At 47.4% G+C, this 24,614-nt stretch overlaps 1 protein-coding gene across 1 annotated transcript; it reads right to left on the bottom strand.

Moving 5' to 3' along the window:
- Positions 1-21,516: 21,516 nt before the first annotated feature.
- On the bottom strand, positions 21,517-24,186 carry LOC129327286 (uncharacterized). The gene is made up of 2 exons (XM_054975796.1): positions 23,605-24,186; positions 21,517-22,312 (listed from the first exon to the last, which is right to left on the bottom strand). The coding sequence occupies exons 1-2, from the start codon at positions 24,184-24,186 to the stop codon at positions 21,599-21,601; spliced, it is 1,296 nt and encodes a 431-aa protein (XP_054831771.1). The 3' UTR covers positions 21,517-21,598.
- Between the last annotated feature and the right edge of the window lie 428 nt (positions 24,187-24,614).

Below are 24,614 nucleotides of genomic sequence, written 5' to 3' on the forward strand. Positions count from 1 at the left end.
TACTGGACAGGGCAGAACTGGGTAGCTAGCCGGTGTGGGGAAAGAATATAGTTCTTCCTGGGGGGTCAATAGGGACTGGGCCTTTCCCCGAGTTCCCAGCTGTGTCATTCCTTATTTTGCCCAGCAGGGGGCACTGCTGCATACAGACCTCGGTTGCTGAGCAGGGATGGAAAGGGGAAATCCGTGGGCCAGGCAAAGCCGGGCACACATGCCCCTTCTCAGCTCAGCTGGGGGTTATGCTCTTGCTGCCAGCTGCTGTTACCAATGCCCTCAAAGCAACATAGAAATCTTAACTCTTCTTGACAGCGCGAGCTCACCTGAGGATCCAGCCCACCTCCACTACCCCCCCCGCCTTGAATTTTCCTAGCCACAGTTCTCAGCTATGTCACACAAGTCCACTTTCTGAGTTACTCCCAGGCTCTCCAGCCCTTTCCCAGCCCCCGCCCAGAAGACAGCCAAGCAAACTGACAAGCCCCGTTACCTCGTTGAGCAGAAAGACACTGGAGTTGGAGAGAGACATGCAGGGTGTCTGTTTTGCTGGAGGAGAGTGGCACCGACTGGCTCGCTGCCTACCTTCCTCATGAACCTAGCTCTGCTCACAGGGCAGACGGGAAGCCCAGCCCACAGGGACTCTCATGGGATGGGAAGCGAGCAGCCTGCAGGCTCAGGGGCACGAGCAAATTGTGAAACAGTGCACGAGCACGAGCCGTTCTCCCACACACTGTGGTCCTGTGGCACTCTGCACGAGCTCTGCATTGGTGCACAGGCTCTTGTGAGACAGTGTGCCTGCATCATAAGGTTTGCTAGGAACCACCGGCTCATAGACCCAGGCACGAGCGGCCACTCTGCTTCCATGATGTCATGGAACAGGATATCAGCGTTTGTGCAAGAATGCATTTCATACACGCTATCTTCTTGTGGTTCATCAGTTCTTGTAGTGTTCTGCAGTGGCACGGCACTGGCATGGGGGCCTGCCAATGGAACTGGGTCAGTACCCACAAGAAGCTTCGTGCATATGTCTCCAAGGTACCTAAAGTGGAGGTCACACAACACAGCGGAGTGATCCGTTCCAGGTCAAGAGCTGACATCAGTAGGTGGGCCCAAAACATGATCCCATATCATTGGGTGATCCTGCTCGCTCCCAAAACTACTGCTTTATGGGACAGCGCATAATGGTCAAGACACCCCATCCAGTGCTCAAGGCCGAGTTGGCCCCATGTTGTTTTCCTCATTCGGCAGGGATGTGACTTCGGGACAACCATGCCTGGCCATGCCTCCCCTTCAAGTCTACGATGGAAGCTTATTGTCCTCAAGAGGGACTGGATCAGTGGCGGAGCAGCTGCTTTGCAGGGAGAACGTCCCAAGTTCAACCTCCAGTTAAAGGGACCCGATATGAGGTGATGTGAACGAGCTTGAAACCCTGGAGAGAGGCTGGCAGTCAAAGCAAGCAGCACAGACTTGGATGGGCCAGCGCTCAGGTTCAGAATTAGGCAGCTTCCTGCGTTCCAACAGGGCCAGCTCATCAGCTGCTTTCTATGTGAGGAAGCCAGGCAACTCTCAAAAGACTTCACTTCTTTATTAGGAAGATGCCAGTTTCGTGCTCTCACGCCATCCTTGCTAGGACTGACGGCTTCAGACAAACCTAAAGCAGATAAAGGTTCCCTGTGGATACTTTCCCCCCCCTTCCCCTTCTGCTAGTCTTCTGACTCTACAAGCAGAGTAACGGGCTGGGTGATTATTAGACTTCTCAAGGCCAGGTTCCCAGGCTAGGGAGAGATTACAGCAGGAATCAACAACCGCTTCCCAGCACCCAACAGCATCCGCTTTCGCTTCATAGTATGACAGGTGATCCGGAGCATCTGATATTCCATACTAGTAAATACCAGTCTTGAGTCGAGTAGACGATGGACCACCAGGCAGACTGGGTGTGCAGGGGGGGAAGGGGTTGGCTTCCCTCATTTCTCCCGCTCTCATTCTGGGACTCTCCAAACTAGCTCCAAATGCCACTTGAATCATGATGACTTCGTCTCTTCTCAACTGCTGGAAGCGCAATGTGACCAAATATCAGAAGATCCAAATTTCCTTTTACGTAACCAAAGAACAAAATTGCCATGAAGTATCGCAGGTGGGAGGGCAGGCCGGAATGACAGTCAATTGCCCTCTCCTGTCACGGCACCTTTCTTTACTCAGCATCTCCTGTCCCTCCTCACTAAAAATATTGTTCTTTCCCTTGCAAAACTAGTTTGCTAATGAACCCTCCCCCCCAATACAGCCTCTGGCTCTCCCCTACCCCAGTTCTTGGCATCAGCTATCCGAATGCGTATGATCGCCCTTCTCCAATATTTCCCTGTTTTTATCTCCCACAATGTCCTTCAAGTTCTATTTCCCTCTAAGTGAAGTACTTTACTTCCCCCCTTATTAGCGAGTGGCAACTGTTCCCTTTGGTAGGAATGATGACAGTTAAATCTGTTCCTTGCCCCCGGTAACCCTGGCCTTTAAAAAACCAAGCCTGCTCCTGTCTGTGTAGCCCCACCGTGGTCTCTTTCTTTGGGCACTGTTAAGTGTGGTGAAATGTGGCAGTGGTACTCTATATCTTCAAGACAAGAGTAAAGTCAATTACCCATAGGCAATCAGGGCGGGAGGTTACATTCAAAATCCAGAGAATTCAGGAAGCCAAAATTCTTCCCCCTCATTCCTGGCTTGCCACCCACAGATAGGATAAGCCAAGAAAAATCCTACGTTCCTGTCCCAGCCATATGTCCAATTTGCTGGAAATGGAACCGCCAAAATGGCTTCCTGTGACCGTTCATCCAGCACCAGTTCCACTTTCCTTAGAACAACCTCGGACAAAAACCAATTATTCTGCCTCAATTTCTTATGGCTCCAGGCTTTGCCCCAGTGAAATTCTTCTGAACACCGAATTGCTGAGTACTGCTGTGGTTGGTGGGAAGAGAATTGTCCTTTGCCTTGCTTCTCTCTAGGCAATACACACTGTTCTGTCCTCAGCCACAGTGAGGTGGAGGTTGGTGCCTTTTGTTTATTTTTATTTATTTCGATTTTTATTCCTCTCTTCCCGCACAGGCAGTGCCACAAGAGGGGGTGCTGTGGAACAGGTATAAAAAGCTCCACCCACCTGCCGAGGAGCTCAAGCGTGGCCTCACAAACTCTTCATCTCTTCGCATTTAAAACCACCCTGCCCCCCCAACATGCACTTACCGCATCTGTGGCGCCATTTGAGTTGTGGTCAATCATACCCCAAAGGAATTGGGGTCAAGGGGCCTCCTTGAAATTCTTTTGCTTTCTCATCCCCATTGTAAGTCATTCAGCTTGGAGGAGATAATACAGAGCAGAGTGAATGTGTGTGGGGAATCCTTCCATTTGGCTGGCTCAAAACAGCTTTATAAATAAGAAAACACAAAGCCTGGGGCGGGCGTGGGTCAGAGTGGCTGCTAATGGATGCTCTCGGATGCCAACGAGGGCCCTGGGGATACAAGAAGAATCTTCACTTTCCGATAGAAGAAGGGGGGGGGAATGGACAAGGAGGGAAGGCGGTGAGGGAGCGTCCGTGGTCTCTTAGTATTGGGGGGGGGGAGGCAGGTCCTGTGTCTCAGCTCACTTCTGGAATGTGTCCAAATCTTCCAAGATGGTCACCCTCCAGCGTTTTCTTCTCAGAGGTGAAGCACCATCTTTCCTCTACAGGGTAGGGTACGTGGCACATTTCCACAAAAAACTCACTGGCCCCTGGCCTGGAAACACACACTCACTGTGTAAGCCAGAGATAAAACAATGAGGGCGGACAATTCCTCCCTTTTGTTTCAAACCACTGTTTTACTATCTTGCAGTCACCAGAGATAAAAGATGCTATCTTTTATCTCTGGTGATTGCAAGATATTAAAATAACCACGTCACAGGCCTTAAAATACCTTGCTGCTTGGCAATGGAATCTTGAGTATAATCTGAGCAGGACTTTAGTCTTTGCTATGAACTGGATTGCCAACTGACCAGGTTAAAAACAGTGCGGCCATCCTTGTAGCACTGATATGGCCTGTGCCAAGTTATCTGTCAATGGATGCAGATGCTCCTGGAAGACGGAGTTAATTGGGCAGAAGGGGACATGGTGTCTTTGGGGGTGCAGTAAGGCAGGGGACACAAGCGAACAGAGCCAGTTGTACTAGGTTGAGAGCTCAAAGAGAAAAGGCCATCTCTTAGCAGCACAGCTGATGTGAGGCAGAAGGTCCCCAATTGATTCCCTCAGCAGCAGGGTTTGGCAGGCTTCCAAGTGGAGATTTGCAGATGAACAAAAGGGACCAGTGGTTAGATTCTGAATAAAGCAACCTTTGAATGTGCCGCACAGGGGAGGAAGAGTCGTTTTAACAGTTCGCTAAAGGTGCTGAAGCAACCTGCAAGAATCTCTCACTGCTGGCTCAGAAGACAGGGCGACGAAACGTCCGTATGCAATCCCCCACCCAGCAGCATTGTGATGGCAGCTCCCGAGGTCCAGCATGGGTCCCACCCCTTCCTTTATATTCCGCTAGGCGGAGAACAATTGCCCACCTTGTCACTCTGCCAGCTGGTCTTTCAGAAGGCGCAGCATCTCCGGAAACTGTCCTCTGACACAGCATTTGCTGGATATAAAAATAGCGAGGCAGATCCAGGCAGTGTGCGCTGGCCAGCAGGCTTCCTGCTGCCCCTGGCACGCCTTGACAGATGCCACAAAGGCCGGCGAATGCCTAGCAAAGTCGACATCTATGCCTTCCTTTTGCTTCCCCTTCACCCCACAGTCTTCAGGGAGACGTGTGCCTTCTTGGCAACCCCAAACAGTGTTAAGAGTGTCAACTTAAGAAGAGTTAAACCTTAAAAAAAAAAAAAACAATTGCCTTCTATAGACTGGACCTCAATGGAAGAGTGCCACCCAAGCCTATGGATGTTCATGGGCTTCGAAGGGTGTAACTCGGTTTAGAATTTTACTGGGGGTGGCTTACAAGAAAGAAGTGTGGGTTAGAGTCTCCTGGGTTCTGTTCCTAGGGAGAAAAATCTCCTGTCCCTTTAACAGACGCTTTGCAGATGTTGGTTACCTCCTCTAGGCCCAGGGAGGGTGACTGGCAGAGGCTCCAGTGGGTTGGCTAAAGAAAGCTGGGAATAGAACCTTTTAAAGATCAGAGAACAAGGGTGAATTCCAGGGCTTTTTTTCAGGGGGAACGCGGGGGAACGGAGTTCCGGCACCTCTTGAAAATGGTCACATGGCCGGTGGCCCCACCCCCTGATCTCCAGACAGAGGGGAGTTTAGATTGCCCTCCGTGCCGCTGTGCAGAGGGCAATCTAAACTCCCCTCTGTCTGGAGATCAGGGGGCGGGGCCACCGGCCATGTGACCATTTTTGCAGAGGGCGATTTAAACTTTAAAAAACTCCCCCCTTGTTACAGCTGCCTCAAAGTGATGTCATTGTGCGGTCCTGAATTCCACCACCTCTTTTTCCCAGAAAAAAAGCCCTGGGTGGATGACACCCAGTGTTCTGTTTCCAGTGACTTCAGCAAGCTCTGTTGATGTTTCTCCATCTTCCTGCCGAGCACAGTAGGAAGGGAAGGGAAAGGAAAAGCACTTCTTCCTTACTGGATTGTGCAGTCCAAGAAGGAGGAGCTGAACGCACACACCCATTTGGTAAAGAAGGGGCAAGATGTGAGGGGAGTGTCCAGGCAGAACAGAGAGTGTGTCAAGTAGAGAGAAGGCACTTGAGGGTCCTGTGTTCACGTTCTCCTGCTGTTGTAGATCAATGACATGACCTTGAGAAGTCTCTCTCTCTCTCAGCCTAAGCTTCCCTTCTGTCAAAAGCAAACCCCAGCAACCTACCATGTAGCAAAGGACTTTTCAAATTAGGAAGAGAGATTATCTGATAAGGAATAGCCAAGTGGAGACTTATAGCAAATTGCCTTCCATGAGGCCTAGCTTTTCTCTGGGAGGCGAGGCTCCTGGTTTCTTTTCCTAATGCCTGTTTTGCATGCTGCAAAATCTCTGCACAAAAAGCACATCACAGTGGGGGACTGGGGCTCAGCCCTTCTTGCAGGCCATTGTATATGAGGACTGTGTGTGTGCATTTTGCTGTGTTGACGGGAAAGGTGCAACTAGTCTCAGGTTCCCTCCCAGCCCCAAAAGTACATTTGCAGTTCTCCATACTTGGCCATCTGCATGCAGGTTGCATGTTATTCCCCACAGGATAGTGCTTTTTAAATTTTGTCATATTTAAAGTGGTCCTGATGGAGGGGAATGTGACCCAGAGGGCTAAAACAGGGAGGGCTGGAAGCCAGGAACTGGCTGGCTGCCTTCTTTGGTTTCCTGGCTTGGTCCCAGCTGAAGAAACCTACACTGCCCTTCACTCTACTGGCTTTGTGAGTTGATGTGGCAAAGAAACAGGGCTGGTTCTGGGCTTGGGGGGGGTCCAGAGCAGAGATTGCCTGTCCCCTCCTCTGCCCACCATCAGTCCCACCGCTTGTGCTTCCCCTTCCTGCCCATCCACTTACATGCCACCTCTGTGGCCACCTGAAGTGCTGCCACTGCTGTGCACTGCCTGCGTGCTCTCCCCTGTTGGTGCTGTGCAGCATGTTTAGCTCACTGGGCGCACAAGTGAGTGCATGTGGGTGGGTGGCAGTGGGAGCATGTAGGTGGGGGCTCGGCGGCCATGTGCCCAGCCAGAAGTCTTGGGCCCCAGGAGCTGCCCCACCTCAAGGTATGCTGACACCATTCCTACAAAGAAGGCTTGTGTTTTCACAGGGTGGGAAACAAGTCAGAGCCAGCAGCGGCTTTTGCAATGAACACAACTCTGTTCCAAGTAGTGGGGTGACCAAGTGCAAAGCAGGGCACTGCTCCGGTATCGTCTACAAATGTGTAGAAGCAGGACTTCCTAGCAGTGCAGCTACCCCGCTTCAAATTCCTTTTACAGCATACTTATTAAAGGTACCCCCCTTTTGGTATCTTGTCACCCCATGTGCAAGTCTCAAGCTATGGCCTGGAACCCTTAAGCCTAATTCCAGATACGTGGGTCTGGTTAAAACCACCAACAGGCACTCTGCCCATTCTCTGTGGTGCTTTTTCCTTAGTGCCTCCCATGTTCCAGGGCTGCAGTCTGGGACTGACTGTGTCAAACACAAGTGACCAACAGCCCAGAAAAGAACAGACTGGCCTGTTCTTGGGCCTTTAACAACAGTTTGAGGCACATAAATAGGCAGACTGCTTTCCTCAGCGCCACTGCAGACTCCTGCCGATGCTTCAAGAGGCTGTTAAAAGTTATCTATCAAAGGCATGGCTACCGTGGCTGGTTGAGAAGCTGGCAACTCCAGAAGAGCTGGGCTTAAGTGCTGGTGATGTCAGTGGGCTAAAAATGGAATGTCCGTACGCTCCTAATACAAAGTCCTTGTTTTTGTTATCTGCTTTCTTTTTCAGAGGTCCACTAAGTGTTGGCATGCCTGAGCTTAATGTGTTGGATTCTGCCCAGCCACTCACACAGTGGAATTCAATATTCTGGATTCAGGCCCATGCCACCAGTGCAGGATTGGGCCCACAGTATGCCAGAGCATCGCACGCCCACCCCAATGCAGCAAAGCCCGTCACAGAAATGACAGGAACGTGTGTGTGCGTGCGGTATCGTGCCCCCCCCCCCCGCCATCTCGGTCTGTTCAACAGAGCCCCCTAACATTTTTCCTGCAGCGTGTGGGGGTGTCGAAGGGAGGGAGTGGGGAGGGGCACCTTTGCGGGGAGAGAGAGCCTGGAATAAAATTAGGACGTCTGGCAAAGCAGCTCCAGCAGCACATGAATTATTGAGGAGTATGCAGACAGCTGCCAGGTGGTTTGGGAAAAGGACGTGGGAGGGGCAGGGGAAGCAGACTAGGGGTTACCTAGGGGCAGAAGCAGGACAGAGTAGGATGTAGGGAAGAGGGCTGGGGATGCTGCAGGCAGGCCTGGGCTGACAACCGAGCTCTTCAAACCATGCGCAGCTGACCCAGCACCCTGGCAGCTGCTTGGGGCTGCAGGATTTCCAGGGGCTCGAGGCTAATTGGCAGGGCTTTTTTCAGGGGGAACGAGGGGGTGCGGAGAGCAATCTAAGCTCCCCTCTGTCTGGAGATCAGGAGGCGGGGCCCCCAGCCATGTGACCATTTCCAACGAGGGCAAGCCACTGAGTTCCCCCACCTCTTTTCCCAGAAAAAAAGCCCTGCTAATTGGAAAAATCTGCTGGGAGTACGCAAACCAGTGGGATGACACAAGCCACTGTTTGGGCAAAAATGTACTCCTCGTTCTCACAGCTCCACCAGTCCAGTGAACACAACAGCACCGGATGAGCCCTGCTGGATCTGACCAGCCCATCAGTTTCACACAGGATTGCCAGCTCCATTTTGGGAAATTCCTGGAGATCTGGAGGGTGAAACCTGGAGAAAGTGGGGTTTGGGGAGGGGAAAGACCTTGGTATGGCATAATTCCATAGAGTCCACCCCCCAAAGTAGCCATTTTCTCCAGGTGAATTGATCTCTGTGGCCTGGAGACCAGGGCCATTTCCAGAGGGTTTACCTGCCTCCGGAACATCGCGCCATGGTCGAATCCACATTCACCCATTACCCGCATGTTTATCGGATATCTTCCGTTTGCCTCCAATCGTTGATTTTTTCCTCTTCGTTCACATCCCTGCTTCCAATCCGTCTTTCTCGCGCGTCCCTCCGGTCTCACGGCCGCTCGAAAACCGCTTTTTTGGGCGGGACCTTTTTTTCCCCGCCTATTTTTTAAAAAAAAATTTGAGCGCACTTTTCCGTTATTTCGATCTTGCCTTATAAAGAAACATCATTGAAGATAATGATGCCTCTCTTTCCCCCACTGACAGCACTGATGGCTCTCTCCCGTTTCTTTTTTGGAAATTTGGAAGCATGTGGGAAGCTTTCGTGGGCATTTCCTATGCAGGACAGTTCAGTGCCTGAATTTTACTGAAGTTTCACTTCCTTGGAGTGTCATTATTTTGATATTTCATAATTTCGATATTACAGTAATATAAAATAAAAAAAATAAAAAACAGTTAAAAAGGAAGTTTCGCGAGTCCGTTCTGAGGGTGGATTCACCCCAAAATGATTTTTCAAACTACCAGATTTGATTCAGAAACAGCACAATCAATAAATCCAATGCTATGAAGTCAAAAACAGTCTTTTGCAGACTACGGAGCACTTGCAAGTTGAATCAGCCAATAGGAACTCTCAGAAGGGCCGGAGAGACTGGAAGGGGGGTTGTTTTTTAAAAAACCACGTAAATTGCGCATTGGCCAGTTCACGGCCACCGTGAAACTCCCGTTGAAAACCTGTGACCACATATTCGGGAGAAATGCGAATGAAATGCGTCTGTTTAATGAGGTAATGTGACCGGCACTCGGGATTGCGTGGGAAATGCGGGGAACATGCGACTTAGAATGAGTAATGTGGATTCGACCCATGTTGCGGGGAAAACGACAAATATCGCGTTTTCTCGCGTGAGTTTTGCGCGACATCGCACAAGAAAACGCGATATTTCACGTTTTCCCCGCAACATGGCGCGACGTTCCGGAGGCAGGTAAGCCGTCTGGAAACAGCCCAGTTGTAATTCCGGGAGATCTCCAGCCACTACCTGGAGGCTGGCAACCCTAGTTTCACACAGGGTCACCTGAGTGCCTAGCAAACAGGGCAGAGAGCCCAAGGCCTTCTCTTCATTTGGCTTCCTAGCGTTCATATTGTGAGCTTAACTGCCTTTGAATCACAATTCACAGTGGCTAGTAGTAGCAACTGAATGGTTGTAGCAGCTAGCGTGCTGAAGTCTCAAAAGCCACGAAACTCAGTGGGTGGCCTTGGGCCAGGCAACCCCTCTCAACCTAACCCACCTCACCGAGTTGTTGTTGTGAAGCTAAAACGGGTGGAGAGCCAGGCACACTGCCCTGAGGTCCTAAGGAAGAATGTATGAATAGATCTAATTGCAGCCCCTCAGCCCACATTTCATGCAACTGAATAGAGCAAAAGACGCTTCCCTTCAAAATAGCTAAGAGCAGCTGCAATCACAAACGTCATTCAAGGAGGCAGAACACACGGAGAGACCCCGGCGCAGACGACAGAATACAAATAAGGAGGGGCAACATTCACTTTTTGCCTAGGGTAGCAGAGTGATTTGAGCTGCATTGCTTGTTCCAAGGGAAGATTGGATGGGAGCTGGCTGGGAGGGCCACAGGAAGTGTGGGAGCAGGGAGAGGTGGGAGGGTAGCTGGGAGCCTGAGCTAGAAAGGCAAAGTCAGATTCTTTCGTTCCCCAGCCAATGCTTTCCTCAAGACAGTTTCTCCTGCTACAGGCTCAGGCAAGAACTAAATGTTACTGCACACGTGTGACTGCCACCAATAGTAGCAGTCCTATGTCTCTTCCTCCTCTCCCTGGAGTGTCCAGTTACACAGAACGTAATGTCATGTAATTCTGAATCCCTCCACTTTGCAGGTGACAGTGATGCGGCCCAGAGGGAAGGGGACATGCAACTCTAGTGTTACATCATGTCTTGTAAAATAGAAAAGAGTCCACTAGCACCTTTAAGACTAACCAACTTTATTGTAGCATAAGCTTTCGAGAACCACAGCTCTCTTCGTCAGATGCAACTTTATTGTAGAGTAAGTGTTTGAGAACCACAGCTCTCTCCGTCAGATGCAACTTTATTGTAGCATAAGCTTTTGAGAACCACAGCACTCTTTGTCAGATGCAACTTTATTGTAGCATAAGTGTTTGAGAACCACAGCTCTCTCCGTCAGATGCAACTTTATTGTAGCATAAGCTTTTGAGAACCACAGCTCTCTTTGTCAGATGCAACTTTATTGTAGCATAAGTGTTTGAGAACCACAGCTCTCTCCGTCAGATGCAACTTTATTGTAGCATAAGCTTTTGAGAACCACAGCTCTCTTTGTCAGATGCAACTTTATTGTAGCATAAGCTTTTGAGAACCACAGCTCTCTCCGTCAGATGCAACTTTATTGTAGCATAAGCTTTTGAGAACCACAGCTCTCTCCGTCAGATGCAACTTTATTGTAGCATAAGCTTTTGAGAACCACAGCTCTCTCCGTCAGATGCAACTTTATTGTAGCATAAGCTTTCGTGAACCACAGCTCTCTTTGTCAGATGCAACTTTATTGTAGCATAAGCTTTCGTGAACCACAGCTCTCTCCATCAGATGCAGCTGACGAAGAGAGCTTGTGGTTCTCCAAAGCTTATGCTACAGTAAAGTTGGTAAGGTGCTACTGGACTCTTTTCTATTTTGCTACTACAGACTAACACGGCTAACTCCTCTGGATCTATGATCATATCTTGTGTTTGGGATGCAATTTGGGGCAGAGGAGGAGGTGACGCGAGGGTGTTGTTTTGGACGGCAGCCATACATGTGCTGCAAGGCCCGGCACAGGGATGCTTGAATACATACCACTTTGGCTCACATCCTATTTGCTGGTTGTGAACAGAGAGCTGATTCTTCTGTCATCATTCTGTTTGTCAACCTGATCCCGGCTGTTTGGCAGGTTGTATTCCTTCCTAACCATTGCAATACAACGCAATCGGCTTTCGGCGCATGTGCGTTCCCGCACAGCCTGACTGAGTTCTACTCCCCACTCCACCCTTGCGGCATAACTGGTCCACTCAGCCAGCTATTGTTTAAACCAGGCATCAGGGGACCCCAACATGGTGTCCGTGAGTGCCGTGGTGCCCACTGACACCTTTCCTGGCCACCCCCAAAGTGTTTTTAGAAAGTGGGCTGGGCCAGGTGGGGCTTTTGCCCAGCAGGGCTTCTGATTGGCCATTGGAGATAGGGTTATCTGTGCAGATGTTTTAAGTTGCTTCCACAGCACAAAGATCTTCACAGGAGGGCTCATGGTAAGCTGTGTGTATGCAGGGCTTTTTTTCAGGGAAAAGAGGTGGTGGAACTCATTGATGAAACTCAGGACCGCACAACGACCTCACTTTGGGTTAGCTGGAACAAGGGGTGAGTTTTTTAAAGTTTAAATCGCCCTCAGCGAAAATGGTCACAGGGCCAGTGGCCCCGCCCCCTGATCTCCAGACAGAGGGGAGTTTAGATTGCCCTCCACGCCAGCAGCGTGGAGGGCAATCTAAACTCCTTTCTGTCTGGAGATCAGGGGGCGGGGCCACTGGCCATGTGACCATTTTCAAGAGGTGCCGGAACTTCGTTCCACCACGTTCCTGCTGAAAAAAAGCCCTGTGTGTTTGTAAGAAAATATTGTTTAAAATTTATTTTATTTAAATTTTAAAATGCATCCTATTAAACAGAGCTTCTGCCCGAAATGCCGAAAATTTGCTAGTAGAGTCAACTGCCAGAATAGCCGAGCTTTGCCTGAGCTTGGGAGCTAAGAAGGCTTGGCCACACTATGTACTTGGCTGGGAGACCACCACGGAAGACTGGCCTTGCTGTGCAGAGGAAGGCAATAGTAAACCACCTCTTCTTGCCCCTTGCCTGGAGCACCTGTGGATGGGGAAGCCATAAATTGGTTGCGAATCAACGGCACTTCTTCTATAAGACTTATGTGCAACCTCACTTCCTGACATTTTGTGGCTGGGCCCATCTCCTGTTCCCAGCCATTTTGCTGCTCAGCACACCTCCTCTGACTGCTCTTTTATGGCTGCACCCACCACCCCTTGTCAGAATTCCAAGGATGCGCACAGGTTCAAAAAGGTTGGGCCCCCTGGTTTAAATAGACAAATCTGTCACCAGTCGTATCAGTCAGTCATAAATAAATGCTGTGTTTTAATAAAATCCTACCCTCTGGTATTTGCTTAAGTAATCCCTATTGACAGTGACTGTTGCTGACCAGTTTAGCAGCATCTTTGTGCGTGTGCAGTTTTGCAGAAAACCTGTTTGGCTGACACTCTACAGCACAAACTAAACAGAGCAAGTGATCAGCTCACATTTGACTGACACCTTCGAACACGGTCAGTTTGACTATTGAACATATTTTTGGTGAAATTTGAAGCATTCTTAGTCCAACCTGAACTGTGCTGGTGAATTCATTGTTTGAACGTCATAAACATCAGCTACACCAGAAAAAAATGAAAGGAGACTCACTTCTTGTTGACTGAGAGCCAAGCTACAAGTGATGAATGACACTTGCCTGGCAAGTGAACAGACTCACATGTATTCCAACCTGTTCACTTGCCATTCACTTGCGCTTCACTTGATCAAGTGGCGAGCAAGTGAATGGCAAGTGAACAGGGAGGAATACACGGGAGTCTGTTCACTTGCCAGGCAAGTGTCATCCATCACTTGTAGCTTGGCCCTCAGAGACCTCGAGGCAGATTCCAGAGGACCTGCTCCCTTAGAGCCAATTTCCACAAAAACTTCCAGCACTGGCCAGGGTGCTGAGCAAAGGGACTGTTAACAGGACTAGCGAAGTACAGTGTGTTAACTCGTTGCAAGCCTTCCTCATTTGAACTGAGCTCAAACTGCCAAATGGTTATTTGGGCTTGTGAGTAACCCGATCCTCATGTGCCAGGATGTAGTCCAAAGGCACACGAACAACCTTTCTGAAGCTGGTCAGTGCCCTGAGAGGAGACCCCTAGACTGGGGGCTTAAAGCCCATCGGTACATGTTATCTTCAAGGAAATACTAATATGTCAGACAGATGCTGGAAATGTAAAAAGCATGAAGGATCATTATATCACATGTGGTGGACTTGTGAGGTAGCTAAGCAATACTGGAGAGATATAATTGAAGTAATTAATGAGGTTTTGCAAACCCAAATAAATAAGAACCCAGAATTGCTGCTACTGACCTTGGGAATGGAAGATGTTCCAATGCAGTACAGAACATTGTTATTTTACACGACTACAGCAGCAAGACTTTTATATGCGCAGAAATGGAAAGTGCAAGAAATACCAACTACAGAAGATTGGATTTACAAATTGCTGTACATGGCTGAGATGGGCTGAATCCACACTACCCCTTTTCTTCCGTTTTTTCCCCGGATTTCCCCCGCAATTCCGAGCCGCGGTCACATAAGCTGTTGGCCCAAACGCATCTCATCCGCATATTCCACGTTTTTTTAGGAACGGGTTTTTTGCGGGACGTTAACGGTGGCCGTGAACGGGCAATCCGCAATTTTCGCGGGTTTTGTTTTTGAACCTTTCCCTCCTCCATTTTTCTTGCCGTTCCAAGAGTTCCGATTGGCTGCTCAAAACATCCATTACTTCGTGGTTTGTGAACTGCTGTCTTTGACCTTGCAGTTTTACAAACATTAGGCTATGCAGAATCTAGTCAAAATTTTTTTTTTACGGTCAATGGAATGCTGGGGATTGACTGTCCTTTCGATGGCCCTTTCATAATGTGTAGGTTTTTTTTCCTTTTTCTTTTTATGATATCGAAATAACGTTAAATGGAGCATTCGCGGTAAAGGATAAAGGGAACGGCATCCTATCGTTCAAGGAAAGTCAGTTTTGAAAGTCACCATACACAGACGTTTCTCCTCCTCGTTTGCTCTTTTGATGTGATGGGGGCCCAATATGAGCGTGGTCACTGGTTTTTCCCCGAAACGATGATTTGTGGAGCACCTTCCTTTGGACGTTTTGTAATATCGTTATACCAAACTTTATGCGGAAAAAAAATAAAAAAAGGAAAAACAAACTTGAGAGTCGCATGCTCAGTCTTGAAGGAATAGCTGCATGATTTGAAGAAAACATTTTTTCCTAAAAAAACATTACCAGGGTGACCAAATCAGGACTTACTTTAAATTTTTCAACCTTTCTTTAAAATGCAAGCATACAGAAACCCCAATTCCAGTATGCAAGTAAAGGCTGTGCAGAGGCATATGTTGAATAAAAATTGGCCCAATTAGAATGGCTCCTGGTCCTTCTTCCACTTGGCCCAACACCTCCTTGCCCTCCCCATGGGGCAATGGAAAGGTATTGTCAAAGTTTGACCCCAATAACATGCACAACACTCAGATGCAGGATCGCTTGTTATATAGACTGCTGCCCTGGCAGTTTTTCCAGAGACTTTTAAAAAAAAAGACCAAGAAACAGTACCAAAAGTGTTTATATGTCAAAATTGAAATATTCCAACAATAATTTTGGGGGGGGGGGGGTTAACAGGAAATATTTACAAAAGGCACGCATTGATTTTCCTTTAATTTAACATTTACTGCATGAATTGGTTAGAACCATTATTAACTATTTACACATATTCCAAGCAATACAAGAATATTTACAGAAGTAAGTACAGTTCAAGTGCTTGCTGCTCTGTCCGTTCGCCGGTCACGCCGTTCGAGGGTGGACACCCTTCGCGCCACTCTTCTCAGACGCCCCTCCACCATGGTCATCCTCTCCTGCAAGTTGGTGACTGTGGAGAGGTGGAGAAGTGGATAGATATTATCATCTTCCAAGTGAAGGGTTTATCTCACCTGTCAAAACAACACTTACTGGAGGCACCCAGTCTTCCTTCCATGGCCTCCATTGCGGTGAGAATGTCCTCCACACTTCTCCTCCTGGGTTGGGTTTTGGTTATTCTTGGAGCACTAGTTGAGGGAGCATCCTCTGCCGACGTTCCCGGGGCGCTTTCTTCAACTGTGAAAGAAAAAAACAGGGCACTTTAAAAATTTGAAGAAATAGCGTTATTGATTTTCACTTTGTCAATGCAGCTTAGGAGCATGTGTTGGGAACTGTAAATTTTTGATTTCAGCAGAGCAAATACTTAAGGATAAAGCATGTTCAAGCAGCACAATGTCCCGCACGTGCACAACCTGTACCATTAAACACCAAGCTTGAAAATAAAGGAATGCCAAAGGACAACACTTCATCTGTTCTGATGTGCCGAATTAGAGCACCGTGCTATTGAATTGTTGACCCGTGCGACTTGTGACCAGCACTTAGTGGAAATTTCGGTACTAGGCTCACCAGAGTGCTGCTGTGTCCCTGGAACCTCTGTGTCCTCTGGGGCGGTTTGTTCAGGTGACTGTGGAGGAATTTCCTGAGCTTCCTCCTCTTCTTCCTCACCCGCACGATGAGCCGCAACTCTTCCACGAAGTATGGCTGAGAAGGAAACAGGCCAAGCATCAGAGAATCAACTCAGACTCAAACATAACAGTCATCCTTTCTATTAATGAAAACAAAATAAACCAATGTTATTGATATTGGGGGGAAAGACTGTGTTGCATGCACATTTCTAGGAAAGCTAAGAATTTTTTACTTTCTCAACTTCTCTCAAACACCAATCAATGGTGGAATCCATTCTAATTCACGCTAGCACGCCTCAAGACTCTATCTATCTTACATTATTTCGCAAAAGTAAAGGGACAGATAACAGGACATTCCCAGAAGCAAGGGAATCCGCTGTGTCCTGAGAAAGCCAAAGGGAGAGCTTTCAAGTCACACTTACAGAACGCAAATTATAAAAAAAAAAACTTACCAGCATGTCTTCGGGTCTGCCAGCTTGGTCTTCCGGAGAGATCCCAGAGGTGCATGAGACTGGTGAAGTAGGGGGGCTTTCCGCTTTGGCGAGGAATCCCCTGCCAAGCTTCCAGCGCCCCATAAAAATCACCTTTTACCCTTTTGAATTTGGACCTACACTGCTCGGGGGTCCGCTGGTAACCACGAGCACTCATTTGCCTTGCAAGCCTGTGAAATATTAGCTTGGTTGGCAAATGAGTGCTCTTCATCACACGCTCAGCTTTCCCTGAGCGTGCAATGAGGTCCAGAAGTGTCTCCACCTCTTCATCTGTCCAGAAGACTCCCTTAGCCCGTCCGGCCATCGTATTGTGAGATCGATATTACAAAAAAAACATTGAACGAGAACTAACACGAGCAAAAAACGGCTACTAAGAGGCGCGAAAATACAGACAGTTCATTGGTCTCTCGCTTGAATTTTGTCCAATGAGACATGTTCTTCTGCAAAAAGGAGGAAAATCAACTCTGGAGACTGCCTTGCTTTCCCGCGCAAATGTATCAATTTTTAATTAATTTTTTTTAAAAAGAAAACCAGTGACCAGGAGGACATACTGGGAAACGCTGTTAAAATACACACTAGAATTAATCTCTGAGGATCCGCATCTTGGTCGCAAAACACGGCTTTTGCAGGATTGAGGCAACTGCACATTTGAAAGTTTGGTCGCAGAACTGACAGTTTAAAAAATAGAAATACAACCACCCCAACACAAAGAACAGACAACGCTTCGGTGTTTGCCACGTTTCTTTCGTTCCTCCATTTTAACAAAACTTCGATATAACGGAATATTGAAATATAAAAATAGATAAAAGGGCAGGAGAGAGGAACGGTAGCCGTTGGGCTGTTTTGCGCATGGTCAGGGAATAGATTGAACAAACCGCGGGAGAACACAGTTCAGGTCAACCTCTGAGCGACTGGGGATCACAGCATTCTGTTTGCGCCTCCGTCAAAAGGTGGAAGGGAAGTATAATCTTCATTTGTCATCTGATATTTGGGAGATTGGGGCATTGAGAGCAATTGCTTAAATATGACAGACCTCGCACCAGCTTCATTTAGATCTGTAACATGGAGGGAACGCGAGGTGCTGGACTTGCTTTCTTTTTGGGGAGAGGAGAAAATTCAAGAAGCCCTCAGGAGCTCCCACAGAAACATTGATTGCTTTCAAAAAATCGCACTGATGATGTCCTCCCGTGGCCATCAACGCACAGCGTTGGAATGCCGGAATAAAACCAAAGCTATGCGTTTGGAGTACAAACGCGTGATTGCTCACAATTCCACCTCAGGCAATGGACCAATCACCTGCCCATACTTTAGGGAGCTGGACAGTATATTGAGAGGTGATGCGAGTGTGAAGCCAAGAAGAATTGCACGCAGCTTGAATTTGGGTATTGGTCGCCAGGAGCTGAACAGGCCTGATGTAATAATGGAGGGATCTGAAGAGTTATTTACTCACGATTTGGTGACCGTGGATTCTGCCCTCTTGAGGACCTCGTCACCAACGACCATGTATGAACGTGAGTGCACACCAGACAACATAAAAGTGAGACAAACCAATTTCTGTCTGTGCGCACGCTCACCTTTGTAAAAAGCTAATAATGTGATATTTTTTTCCTTGACTCCAGAAAATAACTCAACATCGTCCACGGATGTAGCCGATGATGACCTTGACCGCACCATAGATGGACTGGAAGACAAGGGTGGGTATTGAGTGTGCCTGTTGGGGGCCAAATTTGTATTTCTTGTTTAATGGTTATTTTTCAGATTTCATTCTATTGTGAGAACCCCACCTGAAAAGCGTGATAATGATTTGGGGATATCATGTGCTGGCATATTTCAATTTCTTTTTTTAAAAGAGATGACCCATCCAGACAAGACAAGGTTTATGTTGTTTAAGCACATAACTGCCCATGAAGATGTCACCCTTCCTTTTCTACAGTGAGGAGTGCAGGTCACCATCACGTGTGATTTCAAAGCTGAGTACATTCCCCCGTGAAAATGTTAAACTATATGGTTCCTTTTTTAAAAAAAAATGTTTTGTCAAATTCATAGTGCCCTTCTGAGAATCACACTTATTTGAATGTTGCTGTGAAAGGTGGATGGTTTGGTGTTTTTAGAACTGTTAAGACACAGACAAGATCGCTGTCCTTGCAAGAACAGCGGTACCCGTGTCCTGCAGACATTCAGGTTATTACAACATCAGGAGTCCATTTATGCATGCAGTTAATCTCATTCCATGTGTTACAGTGCCCACATTGAACCTTTACGTATTTTACTGAAAACTGAATTGGAGACTTTGGAAATGGAAACAATTTGTCCCTCTGCTGTCATCCCAGAGAGATAGCATCTGCATTTCCAAACTTCTGCATACCATGATCCGGTGACAACCCCATCTGGCCACAAACCTGGAGAACGGAGGACATCCAGGATTTTTCCGCGTTACTTAACCAAGGAACAGCCTTTTTAATCACTCATAATGTCACACGCTTCGATTTGCAGAGAACAATCCCACCAGTGCCAGTGCTGAGGATGACGCGGACAGTGAATCTGACCTGCCAATGGCCCATCGCTTGCGCGACAACAATGGTGAGTGGATTATTCATCATCGGTTAGAAAAGTAAGGATCTGTGTACTTGCTAATTCGAAACAGTGGTATGTCTCTCATCTCGGAACACACACCTGTAATGTTTAAAATGGTTGTTACGCATCACCTCATAAATTTGTGGATCGCACACTGGAATCGATCCTCTCCGACATACTTATTTGACAATCCCCAACAGCAAATGGTAATCAATCCACAGGTGTGCATGGCAATCTATGCATGGACTGATGTTTTCTGAACTGCAACTTGTGTTTTCGGTTACCATTGTGTCACATGGAAGACCAGTGCTCCTGTCATGCCAATTCCCTTCTTTGCTTGGGGCCAGTGTGGGGCACATCCCACCATCACAATACTTTCTGTAATGCTTCGTGATTATACATGGCTGTAGTGGAATTAATGTGTGTGGATCAATGACAAAAGTTATCTTTCACACAATTAGGAAGATTGAACGCATGTTTGGCAGAACTTTCTCCGGGGACAAGGTTAAACCAGATCAGAAACAGGAAGAGGCGTAACGCAGCACTATATGGCGTGGCTGACCAAATGATGAACCGATCTCGGCAGGAACATGATGCTCATCTCGCAGAGTGGAGGAATGACAGAGAGGTCATGTGTGAATGGAGGTCGGATGAGAGGAGGCTACAGAGAGAGTTTTTGGAGCAAGCAAGGTCGGAAAGTGACAACTTTGCCAGAGCATGGCAAAGTAACATTGCTGTGATGACTGATGCTGTCCAAACATTGAAAGCACTTGGAGAGATGCTAGCCAGTCAACACCGGCAAACATTTGTCACGCAAGAAACAGAACAGTTGTCTCAGGACGTTTTAACTGTCTCTAACAGGCACCCCAACACCAGACGGTCATGCGTTGGCAAACCTAGAGATAGGCTGACCCTCTGAACATTGTGCAGTGTCGTCCTAGGATGAGTCTTTGGTTATGTTGTTGCCACAGTTTTAATAATTGTAGTTGTGTTAATTAAAATTTTTGCTTGGTGTTCCTAACAATGTATAGCCACAATTTCAAATTTCCACTTCATGAAAAAAATAATGTTTGCACCTTCTTATAACGTTCATGCATTTTTGTTTTTCTGCAAACTGCATTTTCAGCACTTGCAGAGGACACATCAATCCAGGCCAACGTGGTTTATGGTCCATACTCACGCCCAGCTCCAGCAGGAGCACACCAGTAGTGTGTCGACATGGATGGGCTTTTCCATGAGAATTCTGATCCAGGCTGATAATGGTGGTTTCTTTCTGGCATGGCCTCAACCACACTTATGGGCAGTGTTTGCGCTATTGTTGGGTTTCCATGATCTCAACCGTTGCCCACACACTCAGTCCCGTGCTTTCAACACCGCAGTCCCCCCCTTTTTTGGTTAGATCAGTCATGGCATGTGCAATCTGAATTTTGTCCACCCCCTCCTGTCTTCCCTTAGTTATATCCAATTCCATGACTTGTCGGGCCTCTGACTGAGACAAAGGACAGTTCCCAAATAAACCACACCGGCATACACAACGGTGAAAATTGTCCCCATTCTCACTCAAGATGTGTCTTGTGTCAACCCAATATCTAATAACACAGTTAGCCAGCTCTTGGAGATACCCAACCCCCCCCCAAAAGGGGAGCCCCAATCATGTTACGTTTGTGTCTCCAAACTAGTCACCCTTTCCTGATCAAATGAAAGAAACACAATTACTGGAAAAGATGTATTCTCTCATGTGAGGTGAGAAGATGTTATCTAAATCTAAATCATGTCCTGTGATAATCAATGATTTGAGATTGCCTCCGAGATGTTTGTACACTGATGCATCTAGCCAATGGATCGCGGAGTCTGCTATTTTAAGCTAAGCTTGCAAAAAATATTTATGGGACGGGAAGCACCTTTCTGACTAACAATGATTTGTGCATTTTTGATTTTCAAGAACCAGTGTTCTCAGGGCGAGTTGGAACATGACAAAGATAATTCAGTAACCCATGAGTTATTTCAAGTAGATCTCGGTTTGTTCTAAAAAGCACATCCTGCAAAGTGGCTGCTGTGGCTTTCCTTGATGTGTCTGGCCATTCCTAAGCCGATTTCTCCCCCTTTTTCCCAGACTGCGTGCTTGGATGTATCCTAGAACGTTGTTTTCTAATGCTTCAAAGACAAACATATTAAGCAATGGTTGGCTGTGAAAATGTCATTGTTGGAGACTTTGGAAATTTCCAAAATGATGGTTCATTTGGAAATATCAATTTTTAATCTGTTGTCACACCGCCTTGTGCTTAACCATGTAAACAAACAGGAATTATCGCATTCTGTAAGGCAAATCAACAACACTACACATTTCAATTCTCCTTCCAAAGCTTAAACTTAAATATTCTAAATCAAGTAAGAAAAATATTAGGAGAGATTCTCTAACTTTATGTAGAGTAATTTTTATTAACATACAAGAGGAAAGAAGAATTTTTGCAACCCCAATCACAGTGTTTCTTTCTGTCTTGAGCCCGGTTAACATGAGTGTTGTTCCGGTATTCACGTTTGGCCAACACACACAAGCAATCTCAGAGTGAGTCCATCCTTCCCAAGATATGTCTGGCAAGGGCATCGCGGACCATCTTGCCCTCCGCAAGGTGCCCGGTGTTGCCATTGTAATCTTGCTCCTCCTGTTGGGACAGCAGCACCGGTGAGGGGCATTCACCGCCACCCACTATCGGGTGACCTTTGCTCTCGCACAAATTGTGGAGCACCACACATGCAGTCACAACTGAGATGACATTTTGCTCTCTAATCTGCAGCCTGTGTGAGAGACACCTCCACCTGGATTTCAATCTACCGAAGCTCCTTTCCACCACGTTCCTACAGCGAGCAAGTTGCCGATCAAAATTCCGCTGTGCGGTCGTTGTTGCGGTTCGGCCGTATGGCTTCATGAGCCATCTGCGCATGGGATATGCACCGTCAGCCAAAATCACAGGTGGAATTCTAATCCCATCCAAAACCATGTCGTGGTTATCGGGGATCAGTGCGCCAGAGTCCATCGCAGAACACAGGGCGGAGTGGGCAAAAACAAACGCATCATGGTTTTTGCCACTCCACCCCACCTCGGCGTCCACAAACCTTCCTCTGTGGTCCACAGTCCCCTGGAGCAGTATCGAGGAGAAGTTTTTCCTGTTGCCATACTGCTCTGGACGGCCACCAGGGGCACAAATGGCGATATGTGTCCCGTCGACTGCTCCCACGCAGTGAGGAAACCCCATCCTCCTGAAGCCATCCATTATCTGTTTGAAAAGATAGGGTGGGGAACAAAGACTATTGTTTAACCAAACTGAGGGAAAAATTAGGAAGCACGGTAAAGTGTTGTTTCAATACTGATAGAAGGAAAAGATTCCACAGTAGTCCAATTAACAAAATGCCCAGGGTTGATATAGCTTGATGCTTGAAGGAACTATTACAAATGGGTTCGTAGCAGATTGTTAAATGTGTTCTGAAGTGTTCAAAGCCCTTACGTAACTCAATCCACATCTATTTCACTGCTGACTATTCCTATCTCTCATGTCCAATGATTCAAAGACAGTTGCCATGAAAGTTACAGTGATTGGCACATGAAAGCAATGTGAACATTTACTGTGTAACAATGTTTCTTGCTTTGTTCCAGGGACATCCACTACAAATGTCATTGAGATGTTTCCAAGGAATAGAGAGGGGATTTTTCACGTGGTGGCATAATTCGAATAACTTATTTTTGGGGGGGATAAGACCATAGAAGTTGCATTCTGTTCATTCAAAACCAGAAAGAGAACGATATGGTCTCTCTCTGCTCCATCATGCAGCTTCGATTAAACTGTAACCGAAGAACCAAAAAAAAACCGTCAGACACTAAAATTGATGCCTTAGTCATGTCAACAGCAATCGAAGATGTAGTCTCCATACAGAGGTCTACTTTTGACCCAGGGATAGCAAGCATTAACAATGCGCAACTGGAGACACCATTGCAGTCCCATGGGGCCAATAACAAAGCTGAACAATTTTTTTTTTTAACACAAAGAACACGGGAAAGAATTGTCCGCCCAGTTGCACTATTCTGTGGCATGACACGCTGTGCAGACAATGACCCCAGTGGTCCAAAATCACAATTATGCCATCAGAACCTGAATGTGGTGGGTGACTGGCACTAAGAGAGGATGTGTTCGGATTTCACTTAATGAGAATTGGAACAAAGTAAAATTTTTGTTGCCTAAATTCTGCTGGCATTAACATTGCAGCAGTGGACGTGCCATAGCAGAGACACATGTCCACTATTGTGATGCCGCTCACCACAATTTAAAAGGTCATCCGCAAATGTGTTTGTGTAGGAATTGCTAATCCAGTTTTACAGTGATGTGGCATGAGACACAGTGCAAACCATGACTCCAGTGTACCTATGGTTTCTTTCAGGGGGTGGAAGCGTAGGGGAGGGTGGCAGCACTGTGAATAAAAGGGTTTTTATAAGGTTTTTAAGAGGCAGCACAGAATTTTTTTTTTTAAGGATGACCGGCATAACGAAATTCAGCTAGTTCACTATATAACTTACCTGGGTAATAGAGTCTCCAAAGAGAACCGTTCGGGAAAGCAGGTGGAGCTCGACGGCAAGGCAGAATTCTACAACTGCCGAGGCAACAGTTGACTTGCCAAGTCCGAACAAGTCACTGGTGACCTGGTAACTCGTGCCGCTTGCAAGCCACCAGATCGCAACAGCTACTCTGCGCTCAACAGAAATCGGGGAGCGGAAGGTTGTTGTCTTTCGCTGAAGCGTTGGACGGAGAGCGGCGACCAACTCCAAAAATGTGCCCTTGGACATTCTGAAACGGCGAATCCACCGATGCTCATCCCAATGTCGCAGCACGATGTTCTCCCACCAATCCGTGCTGCGTGGGTATACCCAATGCTGCCTCGGTTCCTGCATCTCTGCCAGGAAAAACCACTGGTGTCGGGGCTGGCGCCGTCGTCTTCGTGCACGCGTCATTGCAAAGGTGGTAAACGAGTTGCTGGACAAAAATCTAGCAACAGCCCTGCGCCTTTGGGCACGGTACCGCCAGTAGGCCAGCAGCATCTGAGACTGGCATGCCATCATAATCAGAAGCACATGCCCGATGATAGCCAGAATAGGATCCATTTCAAAAAACACAGATTGCAAAAACACCAACTCCAAAAACACCAAACAACCACTCAAACCCACAAAGAGTTTTTCCCCATACACTTCCCCTTTTATAACGTTTTTAAAAACCCCGCCAAGAAACGCGGACCAATGGTGTTGCTGTGCTCATTTGATGTTTCGAATGGGTTATGTTTCTTTATTACGCATGTCCGTTATAACGGAAAATGTTTTTTTAAAAAAAAAAAAAAAAGGCGGGGAAAAAAGGTCCCGCCCAAAAAAACGGTTTTCGGGCAGGCGTGTGACCGCGAGGACGCGCGGAAAAGGCGGATTGGAGGTGGAGATGTGAACGGAAAAGACAAAATCGCGGATTGGAGGCAAACGGAAGATATCCGGAAAAACTGCGGGGAAAAAGGTAATGTGGATTCAGCCATGGATAAAATGACAAG

The sequence above is a fragment of the Eublepharis macularius genome, chromosome 4, assembly GCF_028583425.1.
Source record: "Eublepharis macularius isolate TG4126 chromosome 4, MPM_Emac_v1.0, whole genome shotgun sequence".
In the NCBI taxonomy this organism is placed as follows: domain Eukaryota; kingdom Metazoa; phylum Chordata; class Lepidosauria; order Squamata; family Eublepharidae; genus Eublepharis; species Eublepharis macularius.